This window comes from Cicer arietinum, chromosome 1, assembly GCF_000331145.2.
Source record: "Cicer arietinum cultivar CDC Frontier isolate Library 1 chromosome 1, Cicar.CDCFrontier_v2.0, whole genome shotgun sequence".
Classification (NCBI taxonomy): domain Eukaryota; kingdom Viridiplantae; phylum Streptophyta; class Magnoliopsida; order Fabales; family Fabaceae; genus Cicer; species Cicer arietinum.
The window spans coordinates 42,392,905-42,409,659 of record NC_021160.2 but is presented as its reverse complement, the minus strand read 5'-3'; the positions used below and the strand labels follow the sequence as shown (position 1 = coordinate 42,409,659).

General features: G+C 33.5%; 1 protein-coding gene across 1 annotated transcript; it reads left to right on the top strand.

Moving 5' to 3' along the window:
• Nucleotides 1-650: 650 nt before the first annotated feature.
• Nucleotides 651-10,300, top strand: LOC105851505 (putative pentatricopeptide repeat-containing protein At3g23330). The gene is made up of 6 exons (XM_073364019.1): nucleotides 651-798; nucleotides 995-1,083; nucleotides 3,296-3,391; nucleotides 3,583-5,772; nucleotides 6,347-8,873; nucleotides 9,986-10,300. Exons 1-4 carry the CDS (start codon nucleotides 651-653, stop codon nucleotides 5,743-5,745), a joined length of 2,496 nt encoding a protein of 831 aa, XP_073220120.1. The 3' UTR covers nucleotides 5,746-5,772; nucleotides 6,347-8,873; nucleotides 9,986-10,300.
• Nucleotides 10,301-16,755: the final 6,455 nt, after the last annotated feature.

Below are 16,755 nucleotides of genomic sequence, written 5' to 3'. Positions count from 1 at the left end.
TTTATCTCATTAATAGATTACCATCAGCATCCATTGATAATCAGCCCATATGAGTTGTTATATAAACACATCCCCGATCTTAATGAATTGAAAGTCTTTAGATATCTTTGCTTTGTTTATACTTTGCAACAACATAGGACTAAATTAGATCCTAGATCTCGAAAATGTGTATTTCTTGGATATAAATTTGGCACTAAAGGTTTTATTTGTTATGATTTACATACTATGAAAATTCTAGTTTCTAAACATGTTATTTTTCATGAAAATGTTTTTCCATACTTATCTAGTAATGATTTTTCTAAAAGTGATTTGTACTCTTGCGGTGATTTGTGTACTTTTAATTTTCTTCTTGAACCTATAGAACTAGATTCTATCGATAGTAAAAATAATCATTATAATTTGAATAATATTAATGTCATACCTACTTGTGATGAAAATAATTATGTACATGAGGAACCTTTTATACAACCTAGTATTCACAAATCAACAAGGCCAAGAAATCCTCCTGTTTATCTTCAGGAATTTCATTGCAATCTTTTAAACACTTGAAGTATTCCTACTAACTCTATAGTTGATTTTGTTTTATATCCTTTATCTTTTGTTTTGTCTTATAAATCTTTTTTTCTACTCGTTTAAAATATATTCATGCCATGACTAGTGCTATTGAACCTCAAACTTATCATGAAGCCATTAAATCTAAGGATTGGGTCACTGCTATGCAGCATGAAATTACAACTTTAGAATCTAATAACATTTGGGAATTAATTGATTTGTCTAAAGATAAACATGTCATAGGATGTAGGTGGGTTATATAAGATTAAGCATATGACTTATGGTACTAATGAAAGGCACAAGGCTAGACTTGTTGCCAAGGGTTTCACTCAATTGGACGGTGTTGATTTTCTAGACACCTTTTCTCCTATGGTCAAATTAACTACTGTTAGATTACTTATTGCTTTGGCTACCACTAATAATTGTTTTTAAAAAATGTTAGATGTTAGTAACACTTTTCTTCGTGGTGACCTTCACGAGGAAGTTTATATTAAACCTTTTCTTGATTATCTAAGTCATAATAGTAATAAGGTTTGTCATTTAAAAAATATTTGTATGGTTTAAAACAAGCGAGTCGACAATGATTTGTCAAACTATCTTTTGCCTTGATATCATTTGGTTTTAAACATTCAAAACATGATCATTCCTTATTCATTCTCAAGGAATTAAATTATTTTACTATTTTGTTGATTTACGTAGATGATATTATTATTTCAGGTAATTAATGTAGATATGCTCTCGATATCTTGTCAGACGGTGGATTATTAGGTGCTAAACCTTGCGATACACCTATCGTCAAGGATTGCAAATGCAAATTTCTTTACAGCTCAAAGGCTTAACCTCATGACCCAACCTCTTTTAGAAGAATTGTTGGGCGTCTGATCTACTTGACCAACACACGACTTGATATCACTTTCGTCGTGCAATAACTTTGCTAATTTATGCAATCACCGATTAAAGACCATTACATGGCTGCCATGAGGATAATCAAATACATAAAATTTGCATCAGCCTAAGGATTGTTTTACTCATCAGCTCTAGACTTCAACTGCGAGCATTTAGCGATTTTGATTGGGCAACCTGCCCAGAAACAAGAAGGTTTGTAACTGGATTTTGTATATTTCTTGGATCATCATTGATTTGTTGGAGGTCTAAGAAATAAAGCATTATATCTCATTTATCTTTAGAAACGAAGTATAGAGCATTAACGTCAACAACTTGTTAAATTCAATAGATAACATTTCTTTGGCAAGAGTTAAACATGGATTTTTCTGCCCCTATAACTCTTTAATTCGATAATCAATCAACCAGAAACATTGCATCAAATCCAACATTACATGAGATAACAAAACATATAGAAATTAATTGTCACATTGTTCGCTACAAAGTGCAAACTAGATTGTTCAAACTCTTGTCCATCTATTCATCAAATATGTTGGCAGATTGTAACATTCAGTTGTTTTCTTTTAGTTTTTTTGTTCTTTTCTGATACAGACCTACCATTAGAAGTAGGTCCATATTGTATTTACTTCTCAATTAATAAATGACTAAAATAATATCCATTAAATATGTCATACACAAAAACTAGTGTCATTGAATAAAATTAGTCTTTATACAAAATTATCTAAAATTTAAATAAACAAATTTTTGTTTTATTATTATTTTAGTAACTTAAATATGTTTTTGATAGACAAATACTTATAATTAATCAGATTAAGTGTTTAAAACTTCTATAACGTACTTACTTTACCAACCAAACTATCTTATACAATTTTTTTTATAAATCTTGATTAACATCTCCCAATAAATGAAAAATGTTATATTAAAAAAATAAACCTTTTAATATTATAATTGTACAGAAGATTATATATATTATAATTTTTTTAAGAAAAATTATTTTTAATATTATATTTTTTTAAATTAAAAAAAATAAAACTGATAAATAGTATTTTATCTCTGAATTTTTGTTTAATTTTCTAGTAAAAAATTATTTTAAAAAACTAAATTATTAGATAAGTTTTTTTTTCATCTTTAAATTTATTTTTATAGAAACAAGTCCATTAAACAATTTTTTTAAAATTTTATTCTTTTAAAATTATTTTCTAAATCAAATTTGTAAAATTATTTTTAAATACTTACACAAGGGTTTTGCATTCTCAGATTCAGTTACCTCATCTCCTGCTGCAATTAGCATCGTTCGGAGAAGCTTGAGAGCGTAGCGTTCGTTATCAAACATGAGGGCTAAGGTAAATCATCTCTCTTAGACTATTCCCGTTTCTTCCATATCACCCACTTTTTTTCGTGCAGATGTGTTTATTTTTTAAATTGTATTGACAATTTTGTTTAATTATTTTATAATAGTTTTTACCTGTTCATGGATTTTGAGGATTAGACACAATTATTGTTTGGTTTAGGTTTCTTGGAATTAGGATGGTTCACTCTGCTGTTTTAATATTTGATATGTAAATGTCGACTTGTGTTTTTTTTCTTTCAATTTTGATTTTTTTTTTCTCAGAGAAATGTTTATGTGAATCAATGTTGTGTTTGTTGCCAATTGTACAAGCCTGATTGTAGTAATTTGTTGTTGTTGTTTTTGGTTTGAAACAGTTTGATGATTTTTTAGCCTTAAATATGTTTTTTTCTTCCTTTTATCCCTGTTTGGATTTGATCTCTGACCGGATCCACAATCACCAGTAGCACAAGTAAATTTGCCGGTTGAGGTTGAACATTGTGATCTGCCCAGAATCTACCGCTCCATGGAGAAGAGACATTAAGAGTGGACGAAGCTTTGGAGGCTAGCTCAAAACCGGTCGAAATTGCTTGTGAGCCTCCACCACCAGTGAGTTCTCTTTGAAGGAAACAACACGACAAATAGAAAAAATATGTTCGAATATGAGATATTGTGTCAAGCCTAACAATATCAATACTTGAATTAAATCTTACGGATTTTCACTCAACAAGTGAATTTGATTCTCTCATTTACCCGACCCGAAGACAACATCGGCATCGGCCTACAAAATAAGTTGACAGTTTTATGTTTTTGTATTTGTGTTTGGCACCTTCTTTCTCCTTCTCTCAGTCTCTTCTCTTCCATGTGGAAGCAACTATCTCAATTATTCCACTAAAACAAAGGTGGCTCCCTCTGTCCCCACCAACATCCCTTCTCACCTTGGTCTCAGGCTCCTCAGGGGTGCCTTAAATGTAGGAGATTTAAAGCGTGCCCACCAACTGTTTGATAATATTCTGCAACCAGACCCTACTACTTGTTCTACTCTAATTTCAGCTTTAACCACTCATGGGCTTCCAAATGAGGCCATAAAGCTCTATGCTTCGTTGCGTGCACGTGGGATCAAACCCCAAAAGCCGGTGTTCTTCGCTGTTGCCAAGGCCTGTGCTGCTTATGGTGATGCCTTGAGAGTCAAGGAAGTTCATGATGATGCAGTTCAGTGTGGGGTGATATCTGACGTTTTTGTTGGAAATGCATTGATTCATGCCTATGGTAAGTGTAAATGTGTCAAGGGTGCGATACTTGTTTTCAATGCTTTGGTTGTTAGAGATGTGGTTACTTGGACCTCGTTGTCCTCGTGCTATGTTAATTGTGGATTACCCCGGCAGGGTCTGAATGTTTTTCGTGAAATGAGATGGAATGGGGTGAAGCCGAATCCAGTGACTGTGTCTAGCATTTTGCCTGCGTGCTCAGAATTGAAAGATTTGAAATCGGGTAAAGAGATTCATGGATTTGCAGTGAGACATGGGATGGTTGAAAATGTGTTTGTTTGCAGTGCACTTGTGAGCTTGTATGCGAAATGTCTTAGTGTAAGAGAAGCTCAAGCAGTGTTTGATTTGATGCCACGTCGAGATGTTGTGTCTTGGAATGGAGTTTTAACAGCATACTTCACAAATAAAGAATATGAGAAGGGTCTTTTCATGTTTTCTCAGATGAGCAGAGATGGAGTTAAAGCAGATGAAGCTACATGGAATGCTGTTATTGGTGGATGCATGGAGAACGGACGAATAGAGGAGGCAATGGAAATGCTTAGGAAGATGCAAAATATGGGATTTAAACCTAATGAAATAACAATTAGTAGTATCTTACCTGCTTGCGCTTTTTCAGAAAGCTTGAGAATGGGCAAGGAGATACACTGCTATGCCTTCAGGCATGGGAAAGTTGGGGACTTGACAAGCACAACAGCTCTAGTATATATGTACGCCAAATGCGGTGATTTGAATCTTTCAAGGAATGTCTTCGACGTGATGCCCAGAAAAGATGTTGTTGCTTGGAACACAATGATCATTGCTAATGCAATGCATGGGAACGGAAAAGAAGTGCTTTTCCTCTTCGAGAAGATGCTACTATCGAAGGTCAAGCCTAATTCTGTTACTTTTACTGGTGTTCTATCTGGTTGTAGCCATTCAAGGCTAGTTGAAGAAGGACTCCGGATATTCCATTCGATGGGTAGAGATCATCTGGTAGAACCTGATGCAAATCACTATTCATGTGTGGTTGATATCTATAGCCGTGCTGGTCGCCTCGATGAAGCATACAAGTTTATACAGAAAATGCCTATGGAACCAACTGCTAGTGCTTGGGGAGCACTCCTTGGTGCTTGTAGGGTTTATAAGAATGTGGAGTTGGCGAAAATTTCAACTAAGAAACTGTTTGAGATTGAACCCAACAACCCTGGAAATTATGTTTCTTTATTCAACATTCTTGTTACTGCCAAATTGTGGAATGAAGCTTCAAAAATCAGAATATTTATGAAAGAGAGAGGAATTACTAAAACTCCAGGATGTAGTTGGCTTCAAGTGGGAAATAGAGTTCACACTTTTGTTGTTGGAGACAAAAGTAATATGGAGAGTGATAAAATCTATAACTTTTTGGATGAGTTGGTTGAGAAAATGAAACTGGTTGGATATAAGCCTGACACTGATTATGTTCTGCAAGATATCGATCAAGAGGAAAAAGCAGAGAGTCTTTGTAACCAAAGTGAGAAGCTTGCTGTTGCCTTTGGGATGCTTAATTTGAATGGACAATCGACAATACGCGTTTTTAAGAACTTGAGAATTTGTGGTGACTGTCACAATGCTATTAAGTATATGTCTAAGGTTGTTGGTGTGATGATTGTTGTGAGAGACTCGTTGAGGTTTCATCACTTCAAAAATGGAAATTGTTCTTGTAATGACTTATGGTGATTATTTGAATCAGATTATTGGGATTAGGTGGTGACAATTATCCTTTTTGAGTCTGTCTAACTCAAATTTCATTAGAATAATTAATGCTTAGATAATTATCCTATTTGACAATGATCCTAAAGTATTTTTGCTTAGATAATTAATGCTATTTTATGTGAAACCCATCTACTGTTAATGCCACTAGTATTGGGTATTAAGATTGCTGCCTAAAGTACATATGAGCCATTGAGATGCTGGTGGAATTTTGTCAATTCGTGAGGAATGAAATTAAGTTCATCTTTGAATAACAGTTGTTATTAATGTAATCGTGTTTGAACCATTCTTGAAAACTATGGTCTATCTGAAGACTCTGAACCTTATTTCTTGTATTTTGATGACGTCATGTCCTTGCAGGCCCATGGGGTCTGATTTTAGGAAGTGATATGGAGATGATTAGTGGAGTGATGCTGTAGTTGTGTTTGATTTAGCATTGTGTGACATTGAATTGCTGTAGTGATATATAATCTAATGCATAAAAATATAGCCTTCTTGATACCCATTTTTTGTCTAAGTTTTATTTTGATTTTTCATGTTCGTCTAACTCAATGATGTTATGTATCAGTGGAAGAAGAAGCGCATGAGGAGGTTGAAGAGGAAGCGCCGAAAGATGAGACAGAGATCCAAGTAGGTCGATTGGCAGGAGTCATACTTTCCATCCTTCTATGTGCCTGCTTCATGACTTGTTAGCAAGTTCAGGTCTAATGATGTGAGGTTTGGGTGGGAGGGGAAGCTTCTCTCTAGACATAGTTTAGCTGTACTGTTCTAAGACAATTGATTTTGAATGTTATTTTTGGTATTGATTTTGAATGTTCAAAGACTTTTAGCATCATTTATTAAAAAATAAATCTAACACAAAAGGAAAGATGGGTACATCATTTGAAAAAAAAATACATTGTCATCAAACTAGACTAAGAAATGAGTATATTTATTTGTTTTTCTTAGAGAATAATGAAAGGGTCTAAGAGTTAGTTTCAAAAATAAAATTACATGATTATGGGTTGAGACCTTAGACGATAAATAAGATGAAGATCCTAAGTCAAAGTCATTACCATTGTCGTAGTTGTGATGAAGATTGAGTCATAATAAGACATGGTGATGATTAAGGTTTTAAAGATAAGAAATTTAGAGAGTTAAAAAACTTGAAGAATGTAGAGAAAAGATATAACAAAAGACGACAAAGTAACAAATTCAAGTTCGGCTAAGACAAATATATAATAGAGGATTAATGATGAGGAACGAGTTAAACGTCGTGATTTGTCAAAGAAAATCCAACTATTTTTCTTTCATTCACGGACCGATAAGGGTTTTAGTTTTATGTTTTACGGTGCAATAATTATATTATTCATGTAGTGATTACTATTTGTGTCGTGTCACCTTTTAGCTCGATACAACAACTAATATGATGTAAAGGGAATTATAAGTTACTAGCCGAGCACAATAAGCAACCAAATTTAGTATGGTTGAATTCTTCTTAGTCGAATTGAGGGTTCTTCGAACTAGCAACACTTGGATATGAGTCTCAGTTCCGTAAAGGTTTATAATAGTCGTATGATTTTTTAGAAACAATTTAAACACGTGGGAATTAACAATTTTGCATTTTGCATCAAAATTCAGGTTCCAGGTTTATAGCACCACCAACCATGAATGATTAGATTTGTGGACAAGCGACGTGGGAAAAAAACACACATGGGGATAATCGAAACAAAGCCGCCACGAAAATAGAGAAATACATGCCATCAAGGGTTAGTTGAACAAGGCAAAGTTAAGAGGAATATTTTTCATAAGTATTTTTGCATTATTTTATCTCTATATCTTATATAAGCATAGTTGATGAACGAGCTCAAAATATCATCATAGAAAAAACGTACATAATAAAAAATAATAAATTGATCTCGACTGAATTGAAGAGAACATTATAAATTCACAATTAAATTAGTAATGAATTATACAAAAAAAAAAAAACATAAGCACAATAAAAATAGCACACATTCCTAGTTAAAAATGTCGATATTACTAGGTTGAACGTCTTGTCTCGGCTTTCAATCTGAGATCTCACAGTTGTGTGATTTAATTATAATTGAATTTACCATTTTTTCTAAGACAAAAAAATAAAAAAAATGGCACACATTTCATTCTTATGAAAAAATAATAACAAAAGGACACAATAGATAGCGAGAGTGTATGGTCCAAGGTCGTTTACTAGAGAAAATTGAAGTTCACTACAACACCATTAGGATCATGAATCATAGTTATTATTAAACCTCTGGACAACATAATTGGGTACCATATTTTTGGGTGCAACTCGTAGCATTATTCCATTGTATCTTACCAATAAACAAAAACAAATGTATTGGGTAGTCATATAAGTGCATCATTCTTTTGAATCCAAATACAACAAAGAAATACGAGAAGATACAGATTAAAAGAGTAAGAGATGTGAAGTAAATTGACACTTATGTTTCCCAATTTATAGATGAGAAACTGGATCAATGAGGATATGCATATAGTGTTCCGCATGCACCATCAAGTCCCATAAACCATTGGTAATACCAACACCATTTTAAAAGCAATGCAAAAAACAAAAACTAGTATCCCTGAATAAAATTAGTCTATACAAAATTAAGTAAAATTTTAATAAATAAATTTTTATTTTAGTAAATTAAATATTAATTTAGACAAGCATTTGTAATTAATTATATTACGTGTTTAAAATTTCTTTAACGTCCTTCATTAACCAACCAAATTATTTTGCACACTTTTTTTATATCTCTGGGAGACTTTATAATGTTGATTAACATCTCCAAATTAAATGACAAATATTATACTTACAAAAAAATAAACCTTTTTAGTAAAAAAAAAAAAAAATTGCATGGATAGTTTGTGTTTAATCCAGAAAAAAGTCGGAGCCGGGTCATAACCCGACCCGTATAATGAGGTTATTAGGGTTCACATTTTACGAAACGCGGCACTATAAATACTTAGACAAGGGTTTTGCATTCTCAGATTGAGTTACCTCATCTCCTGCGGCAATTACCATCGTTCGGAGAAGCTTGAGAGCGTAGCGTTCGTTATCAAACATGAGGGCTAAGGTAAATCATCTTTCTTAGATTATTCCCGTTTCTTCCCTATCACCCACTCTTATTCGTGCAGATGTTTTTCTTTTTAAATTGTATTGACTATTTTGTTTAATTATTTTATAATATGTTTTACCTGTTCAAGTATTTTGACGATTATACACAATTATTGTTTGGTTTAGGTTTTCTGGGAATTAGGATGATTCACTCTGCTGTTTTAATATTTGATATGTAAATGTGGACTTACGTTTTTTTTTTACTTTTCAATTTTGATTTTTTTTTCTCAGAAAAATGATTATGTGAATCAATGTTGTGTTTGTTGCCAATTGTACAAGCCTGATTGTAGTAATTTGTTGTTGTTTTTGGTTTGATGATTTTTAGGGCTTAATTATGTTTTTGCTTCCTTTTTTAACTTATCCCTGTTTGGATTTGATATATTTTAGAAATTCATCGTAAGTTTACCACGCATTTAAAATAAAGAATAATAAAATAACGTGGTAAAACGACATTTAGCCAGTGATGATGCTGATTTTGGTTTTGGCAATTGATCGTGTACTTAATCATAGATCCTTGGTCAGAAATGGAGTACGAATTATTTTAAAATTGATTTGCTAAGATTTAATGTAATGTGATTTGCTAAGATGGTATTTTATGTGAAACCCATCTACTGTTAATGCCACTTGTATTAGTTATTAATATTTGTGCCTAAAGTACATGTTATAGTGAATGGGCCATTGAGATTCCGGTGAAATTTTGTCAATTTGTAAGTAATGAAATTAAGTACTTTGATGACATTATGCCCTTGCAAGCAACCCTATGTGGCCTGATTTTAGGAAGTGCTGTGGAGAGGATTAGAGGAGTGATGTTTCAGTCGTGTTTGATTTAGCATTGTGTAACTTTTAAGTTGCAGTAGTGATATATAATCTAATGCAGAAAGATATAGACTTCTTGATACCCATTTTTAGTGCAGTGTTGGATTTGTGGTACAAGTTTGCATGCAAAATCCAAATCATTGTTTCATTGCAGTATCATGCTTGCAGATGATGTTTTGTATTTTTGCCTCTTTTGTTTTTTGTCTTGAGTTTTATTTTTAATTTTTCATCTAACTCAATGATGTTATGTATCAGTGGAAGAAGAAGCGCATGAGGAGGTTGAAGAGGAAGCGCCGAAAGATGAGACAGAGATCCAAGTAGGTCGATTGGCAGAAGACATACTTTCCATCCTTCTATGACGTGCTTCATGACTTGTTAGATAGTTCCAGTCTAATGTTGTGAGGTTTGGTTGGGAGGGGAAGCTTCTCTCAAGACATAGTTTAGCTGTACTGGTCTCCAAGACAATTGTTTTTGAGTGTTATTTTTTGGTATTGATGCATGTACTGGTTTGGTATACTGACTGATATATTTATATGGCTTATATATTAGCATTTTAAAGCTGCATGAAAATTTGGTCTTTTCATTTATACTTAAATTTACCCCTATCTTTATGAAATTCTGTTTTTTGATAACTTATAATATGATATACCTTCCTGGGTTAGCTAAAGACATGTCTTTCTTTCACTTAAATCATCTTTTGGGGAAAATATTCTTGTCGTGAGACCATTTTCATGTGAATTTGGAATATTAAAGGCATGAAGAACGATGTGCTCAAGCTTCCTATGGAGAAAAGTTAAGGCTTTGAGCATCCTCGTTGCATCTTGTCCACTTGGGTTGTATCCAGCTCTTCCATAGATGTGGACTTTCCAAAAGCCTTAGGCTTTGGAACATCATTAGGTGTTAGTCATCTCATTATAAAACTCTTAAATTACAGGAAATATTTTAAAAATTATACTCCATCTGAAAACACTTTGACAATAGATGAATGATTTTACTCTCTTATTCCTCTTCCCCTTCTCTCTTAAGTTATCTCGTTTACTCTCAAGCAAAACTTTGGTAGTCCCTTGTCATATCTTGATGTGCCTTATTCATGTCATGTTGTAACTTTGTAAGTTTCACATTTATTAGATGTGGCTCTTGAATGCATTAAGGTTTTGAGGTGTTAGAAACATGCACTTTTTCTTTTCATCAAGGCCTGAAAAAAGTTTGAAAGGAGTCCAATTTCATCACCGAGTGCAATGGTTATAGGATTCAATTCAATCAATAATGAGTCCGTCCGAAATCCAAATTGGTACTCTGACCAACCATTATTTTCAAACCCTATTTTTATCTTAGCAATCACTTGTTTGGTAGCAGCAATAGAATGCTTCCATTTCATTTTCGTGTCGCTCCCCAATTCAACATGTTAGCTTGAAATAAGGAAACTTAGGTGTTGTAAGGTACACGAATCACAAATTCAAGACCAAATTGCTTTGGTATTTTCTAAGTCTGTTTGAGTGTTTAGGAGACGTGGACTTTGGAAAAAAAAAAAAGGAAAAGTGAAGGAAGGATAATCCTCAAACTTGAATGTGAGGCTTAATTTTTTCTTAATACTAAATTATCCTTAATTGGAAAAATTCAAAAAATATATTCCATGAAGATTTTGGAGGGTTACTTAAATTCTTCAGATCTTTTTTACCTCTTTATAAATAATCTCAAAACTAAAAAATATGATAGTCATATCCATCTATTTTTTATTCATTACAAAAACAGTCTCAAATAAAGTGAGATTGCTTTGTCTTTTCCTTTCGTCCTATTTTTTCAAATTCCCCTCCAAACTCCCTAATGGGAGCCTAAATCTCAAGCAAGAATTAAATACACTTTTATGTGGATTAGAACCTTATAGTGATGCTTATTAAGATTATTACTGTAGGATAAAGTAAAATGTATGTATTTCATCTATGTTGGAATTTAATTTATCGTAATTATAAATGATTTTATTTTATATAAAAAATAATTTTATTTTAAACTATAATAACTTTCTTCTTTATTGACGATATCTGTCTTTTAACAACATTTGACTTTCTTTCATTAATTTTTTTTTCGTCTGACAAATAAATTATTTGTTGTTGATTTATCTAAGTCTTCATCATTTGTCTATTGATTGATCTTAAATTTTTATATTTGACTTTAACTCATCATCACAAAACCATCTTGTAACGTGAAGAGTATTTATTAGACATACATAATGTATTTTGTTACCTTTGTTAACCCATTTTTATTTGTGTTATAATTAGGATAGAGTTAGTTTTGCTTATCCCCTTTTTATTAGGCTTTCTGTTGTAGTAGTTAGACAGTTACACATTTGGGTTCAATCTTATATAAAAAAGAGAGAACCCCTCCTTTGTTAGTAAGAAAGATTTATGGTAATCAATATATAGGTATTTTCAGAAATGTTCTCCATTGAATATGAAATTTACTAACATGGTACCAGTCGCTTTAAACCTAGTAATTTCTCATTCATCTTCTTCATCTTGAGTTTTTTCTTCTCCTCCCCCGCGATTTCTCTCTGTTTTTGGTTTTTTTGTGTGTGTGAAATTCGCGATGGATCATGATACCTCTTCTTCTTCATCGTCCGATGATCGTTCCACCATCCAATAACATATCAAGAAATCCTCAAATTTCAATCGAAGTTATCAAAATGACATGCTTGATCCCTTCTTTATGCATCCCAGTGATAATCTTGGCCTTGCACTTGTGTCTCCACCTCTCTACAACACCAACTTTCATTCATGGTCTCGTGCGATGCTAGTTTCCCTTCGTTCGAAGAACAAATCTAGTTTTGTTCTTGGTACTATTTCTTGCCCTAAAGATACAGATCGCCTTTTGATGGCATGGGATCGGTGTAACACCATGGTTATGTCTTGGATTACGAACTCGCTCGAACCGGATATCGCTCAAAGCATTATGTGGATGGATTCTGCTGCAGAGATCTGACACGAACTGAATGATCGCTATCATCAAGGAGATGTTTTTCGGATTTCAGACTTGCAAGAAGAAATTTATGGTCTTAGGCAAGGTGATTCTTCTATTACGATCTATTTTACCAATTTAAAGAAACTCTGTCAATAATTGGAGAATTTTTGCCCATTGCCTTCTTGTTCCTGTACACCTACTTGTTCTTGCAATCTCTTACTACAGATTAGAGAATATAGAGAGAATGACTATGTCATTCGCTTCCTTAAGGGCTTGAATGAACAATATTCCCCAATTCGATCTCAGATCATGTTATTGGAGCCTCTCCCTACCATTAGCAAGGTTTTCTCGATGCTTATACAACAGGAACGTCAATTCTTTAGTCATACGTAAGAACTTAAAACTGTCGCTGTTGTTTCTAACTCTAGTCGTGGATTTGGTCGTAGCTCATCTTTGGGTAGTGGTCGTGGTTCGGGTGGCCGTGGTAGGGGCTACAAAATTTGAACTCACTGCAATAAATCGGGTCATACGGTGGATGTTTGCTTTAAAAAATATGGGTACCCTCCGAACTATCCACGATCTAATTCAGGTGCTTCCAACAATTGCTCATCTACCAGCCCTGATATTGAAGATGTTTTTACTTCCACTACTTCTGATTCTTCAAGTTTGGACAATGCTACTCAAGTTTTCACTTTGGACCAGAAAAGGGCTTTGCTTGCTTTACTTCAGGCCTCCACATCCTCCTCTACTAGCACTGTAAATCAACTTCAAAACTCACCATCTATGAATTTGGGTAATTCTTTTTCCCATCAAATTTCTAATTTAGTTTCTAATCATTCTTGGATTATGGACATAGGGCGCAACTAATCATGTTTGCTTTTCTGCCAACACGCTTCAATCTATTAAAAGAATTCAGCCTGTTTCCATTAAATTACCTAATGGTTCTTTGTTTATTGCTCAATTTGCTGGGACTATTTTGTTTAACAATGATTTTTACTTAAATGATGTTCTTTATCTACCTCAATTTTCTACTAATCTCATTTCAGTTCCTTGATTAACCAATTCTCTTAATTGTCATCTTGTATTTTATGCTAATAATTGTTTGATAAAGGACAACATCTTCTTGAAGATGATTGGTGTAGCTAGTATTCATCATGGTTTATACTTGCTTGATTTTCCCTCTTTTCATGCTCCTGTTCAGATTCATAATTGTACTATAAGTTCTATTTTGCAATCTAGTTTACACCATGTTTTAGGTTCCAATTGTAATCTTTGGCATTTTCGCTTTGGGAATCCATCTGTTGATACTTTGCAACATCTTAATAAAGAGTTTTCCTTTGTTACTGTTGATAAAAGTGTTGTTCCTTGTGATATATGCTTGTTTGCTAAACAAAAGCGATTGCCTTTTCCACATAGTTCATCTGTTTATGCTGCATGTTTTGATTTAGTCCACATGGATATTTGGGGAACATTTTTCAGTTCCCTCTATGTTTGATTTTAGATATTTTCTAACGGTTGTTGATGACAAGAGTAGATTTTGTTGGATCTTCCTTATGAGACTTAAATTTGAAACAACTGCTCTTATTAAATCTTTTGTTTCCCTTATTCATACCCAGTTTGATAAGAAAATTAAATGTATTAGAACCGACAATGGCAATGAGTTCCTTATGAAAGATTTTTACAAAGTTCATGGAATTTTACACCACACTTCTTGTTTTGATACTCCTCAACAAAATGGCGTTGTTGAGCGAAAACATCAACACATCTTAAATGTGGCACATGCTCTTTTGTTTCAATCAAAATTATCCTTAATTTTTTAGGCTCATGCCATTGTCCATGTTGTTTTTCTTATCAACAGACTACCCTCCGAGTTACTTCAGTTTAAATCTCCTTATCATATAATTTTTGATTATTCTCCTAATATTTCTTCTTTAAAAATATTTGGTTGTTTATGTTTCACTACCACTATCCATTCTCAAAGAAAAAAGTTTGATTCTAGATCCCGCAAATGCATTTATTTAGGACATAAACCTGGTACCAAAGGTCATGTCCTATTTGATTTGAATAATAAGAACGTTTTTTTATTTTTATTTTTTTTAATTTTTTATTTATCAAAGGACACTATTTTCTTTGAGTCCATTTTTCCTTATTCTATTGTTAGTGATCAACATTAACATCCACAATCTAACAATTCTGCTACTGATTTTGTTATTGATGATTTTTTGTGTACTAGTTTCCCTTCCCCTTCCATTTCCACTGTTTCCCCTGTTGTTTTGCAAGATGTTGTAGGTTCTACTTCAGATAATACTTCCTCTCCTGTTGAATCTACTGAAACAAGAACACTTCCACCTACGAAGGGCACTCCTTTCAATACAATTCCTGCCTCTGTTTCGTCCACTGCTGATTATGCCTCTCCTGCTAATCAATTGCCCATATTCATTCCCAGACGCAGTGGCAGAACCATTAAGCCTCCTTCATATCTTACTGATTTCCATTGTTCTCTCTTGTAAGGTAGTATAAACACCAACATTTTAGTTCCTAATCAATTTAAAGGTACTCCGTATCCATTATCCACTATCCACTTTTATTTCTTATGACAATTTATCTTCTGCTCATAAATTTTTTACTATTAATGTTTCTACTTTAAAGGAACCTTCTTCCTATTCAGAGGCTTCTTCCTATTCAGAGGCCATTAAAGACTCCAATTGGAGACTTGCTATCGACTCTGAACTCCAATCACTTTTAAGCAATAACACTTGGGAGTTAACTACTTTACTTGCCAATAAGAAAGTGATTGGTTGCAAGTGGGTTTTTAAATTAAAATTTCATGCCAATGGTACTATTGAGCGATGCAAAACACACTTTGTAGCTAATGGTTTTAACCAAAATGAAGGTCTTGATTATCTTGACACTTTCAGCCCTGTGGTTAAAATGACAACCATTAGATTACTACTTTCAATTACTGCCATAGAAAATTGGTTTCTTTTTCAACTTGACATAAACAAAGCTTTTCTCCATTGGGATCTAATTGAGGATGTCTACATGAAGGTTCCTCCCAGCCTTCATGTTCAACATAAATCTCAAGTTTGCAAACTTAAACGATCCTTTATGGATTAAAACAGGCCAGTAGGCAGTGGAATATGAAATTATGTTCTTCTTTAAAACAATTTGGTTTTCACCAATCTAAATCTGACTATTCCATGTTTACTTGCTCTACTTTTGTTGGTTTTACTGTCATCCTTGTTTATGGTGATTATTTGCTTCTTGCTGGTGATAACTTGGCTGGAATAAACTCTGTTAAGACTTTTTTTACAAACTGCTTTTAGCATTAAGGATCTTGGTGTTCTTAAATATTTTCTTGGTTTCGAAATAACACGCACTAAAAGAGTTATTTCCTTATGTCAAAGAAAATACTATCTCGATCTTCTTGAAGATACATGTTTGCTAGGTTCGAAATTCCGGTCAACCTCTATGTAATGTTACTATTTTTTGCCAATTGATTGGCAAGTTGTTGTATCTTACAAATGCTCGCCTTGATATTTCTTTTTCGGTTAACAAGTTCAGTCAATTTTTGTCAGCTCCAACTGATATGCATCTGAATGTTGCCCTCCGCATTCTCAAATTCATCAAAAGCAGTCTTGGAAAAGGTCTTTTTTTCCCAGCTAATTCATCTTTCAGCGTCAAGGGTTTTTTTGACTCGGATTGGGGTGCTTGCTCAGACACTAGACCCTCCACTACTGGATTCTGTTTCTTTCTTGGTTCCTCCTTAATTTTTTGGAAGAGTAAGAAACAACCAACTGTTTCCCGTTCTTCATATGAAGCTGAATATCGAGCCCTCGCGCAAGCCACTTGTGAAGCACAATGGCTCTTGTTGCTACTATGTGATTTGCACATTATTCATCCAAAACCAGTTGTTATCTATTGTGACAAAAAGACAACCCTCCATATTGCATCCAATCCGGTATTTCATGAGCAGAAAAAATATATTGAGATGGATTGTCATGTCGTTCGAGACAAAATTCAAGCAGGAATTCTACATCTTATGCCTATATCTACTGCTGATCAGACAA

Coding starts and splice junctions, on each gene's coding strand:
- LOC105851505 (XM_073364019.1), top strand. CDS start 651: ATGACTAGTGCTATTGAACCTCAAACTTATCATGAAGCCATTAAATCT. Junction 1,084..3,295: donor TAAGTCATAATAGTAATAAG/GTTTGTCATTTA, acceptor TGATCTGCCCAG/AATCTACCGCTCCATGGAGA. Junction 3,392..3,582: donor CTTGTGAGCCTCCACCACCA/GTGAGTTCTCTT, acceptor ATAAGTTGACAG/TTTTATGTTTTTGTATTTGT.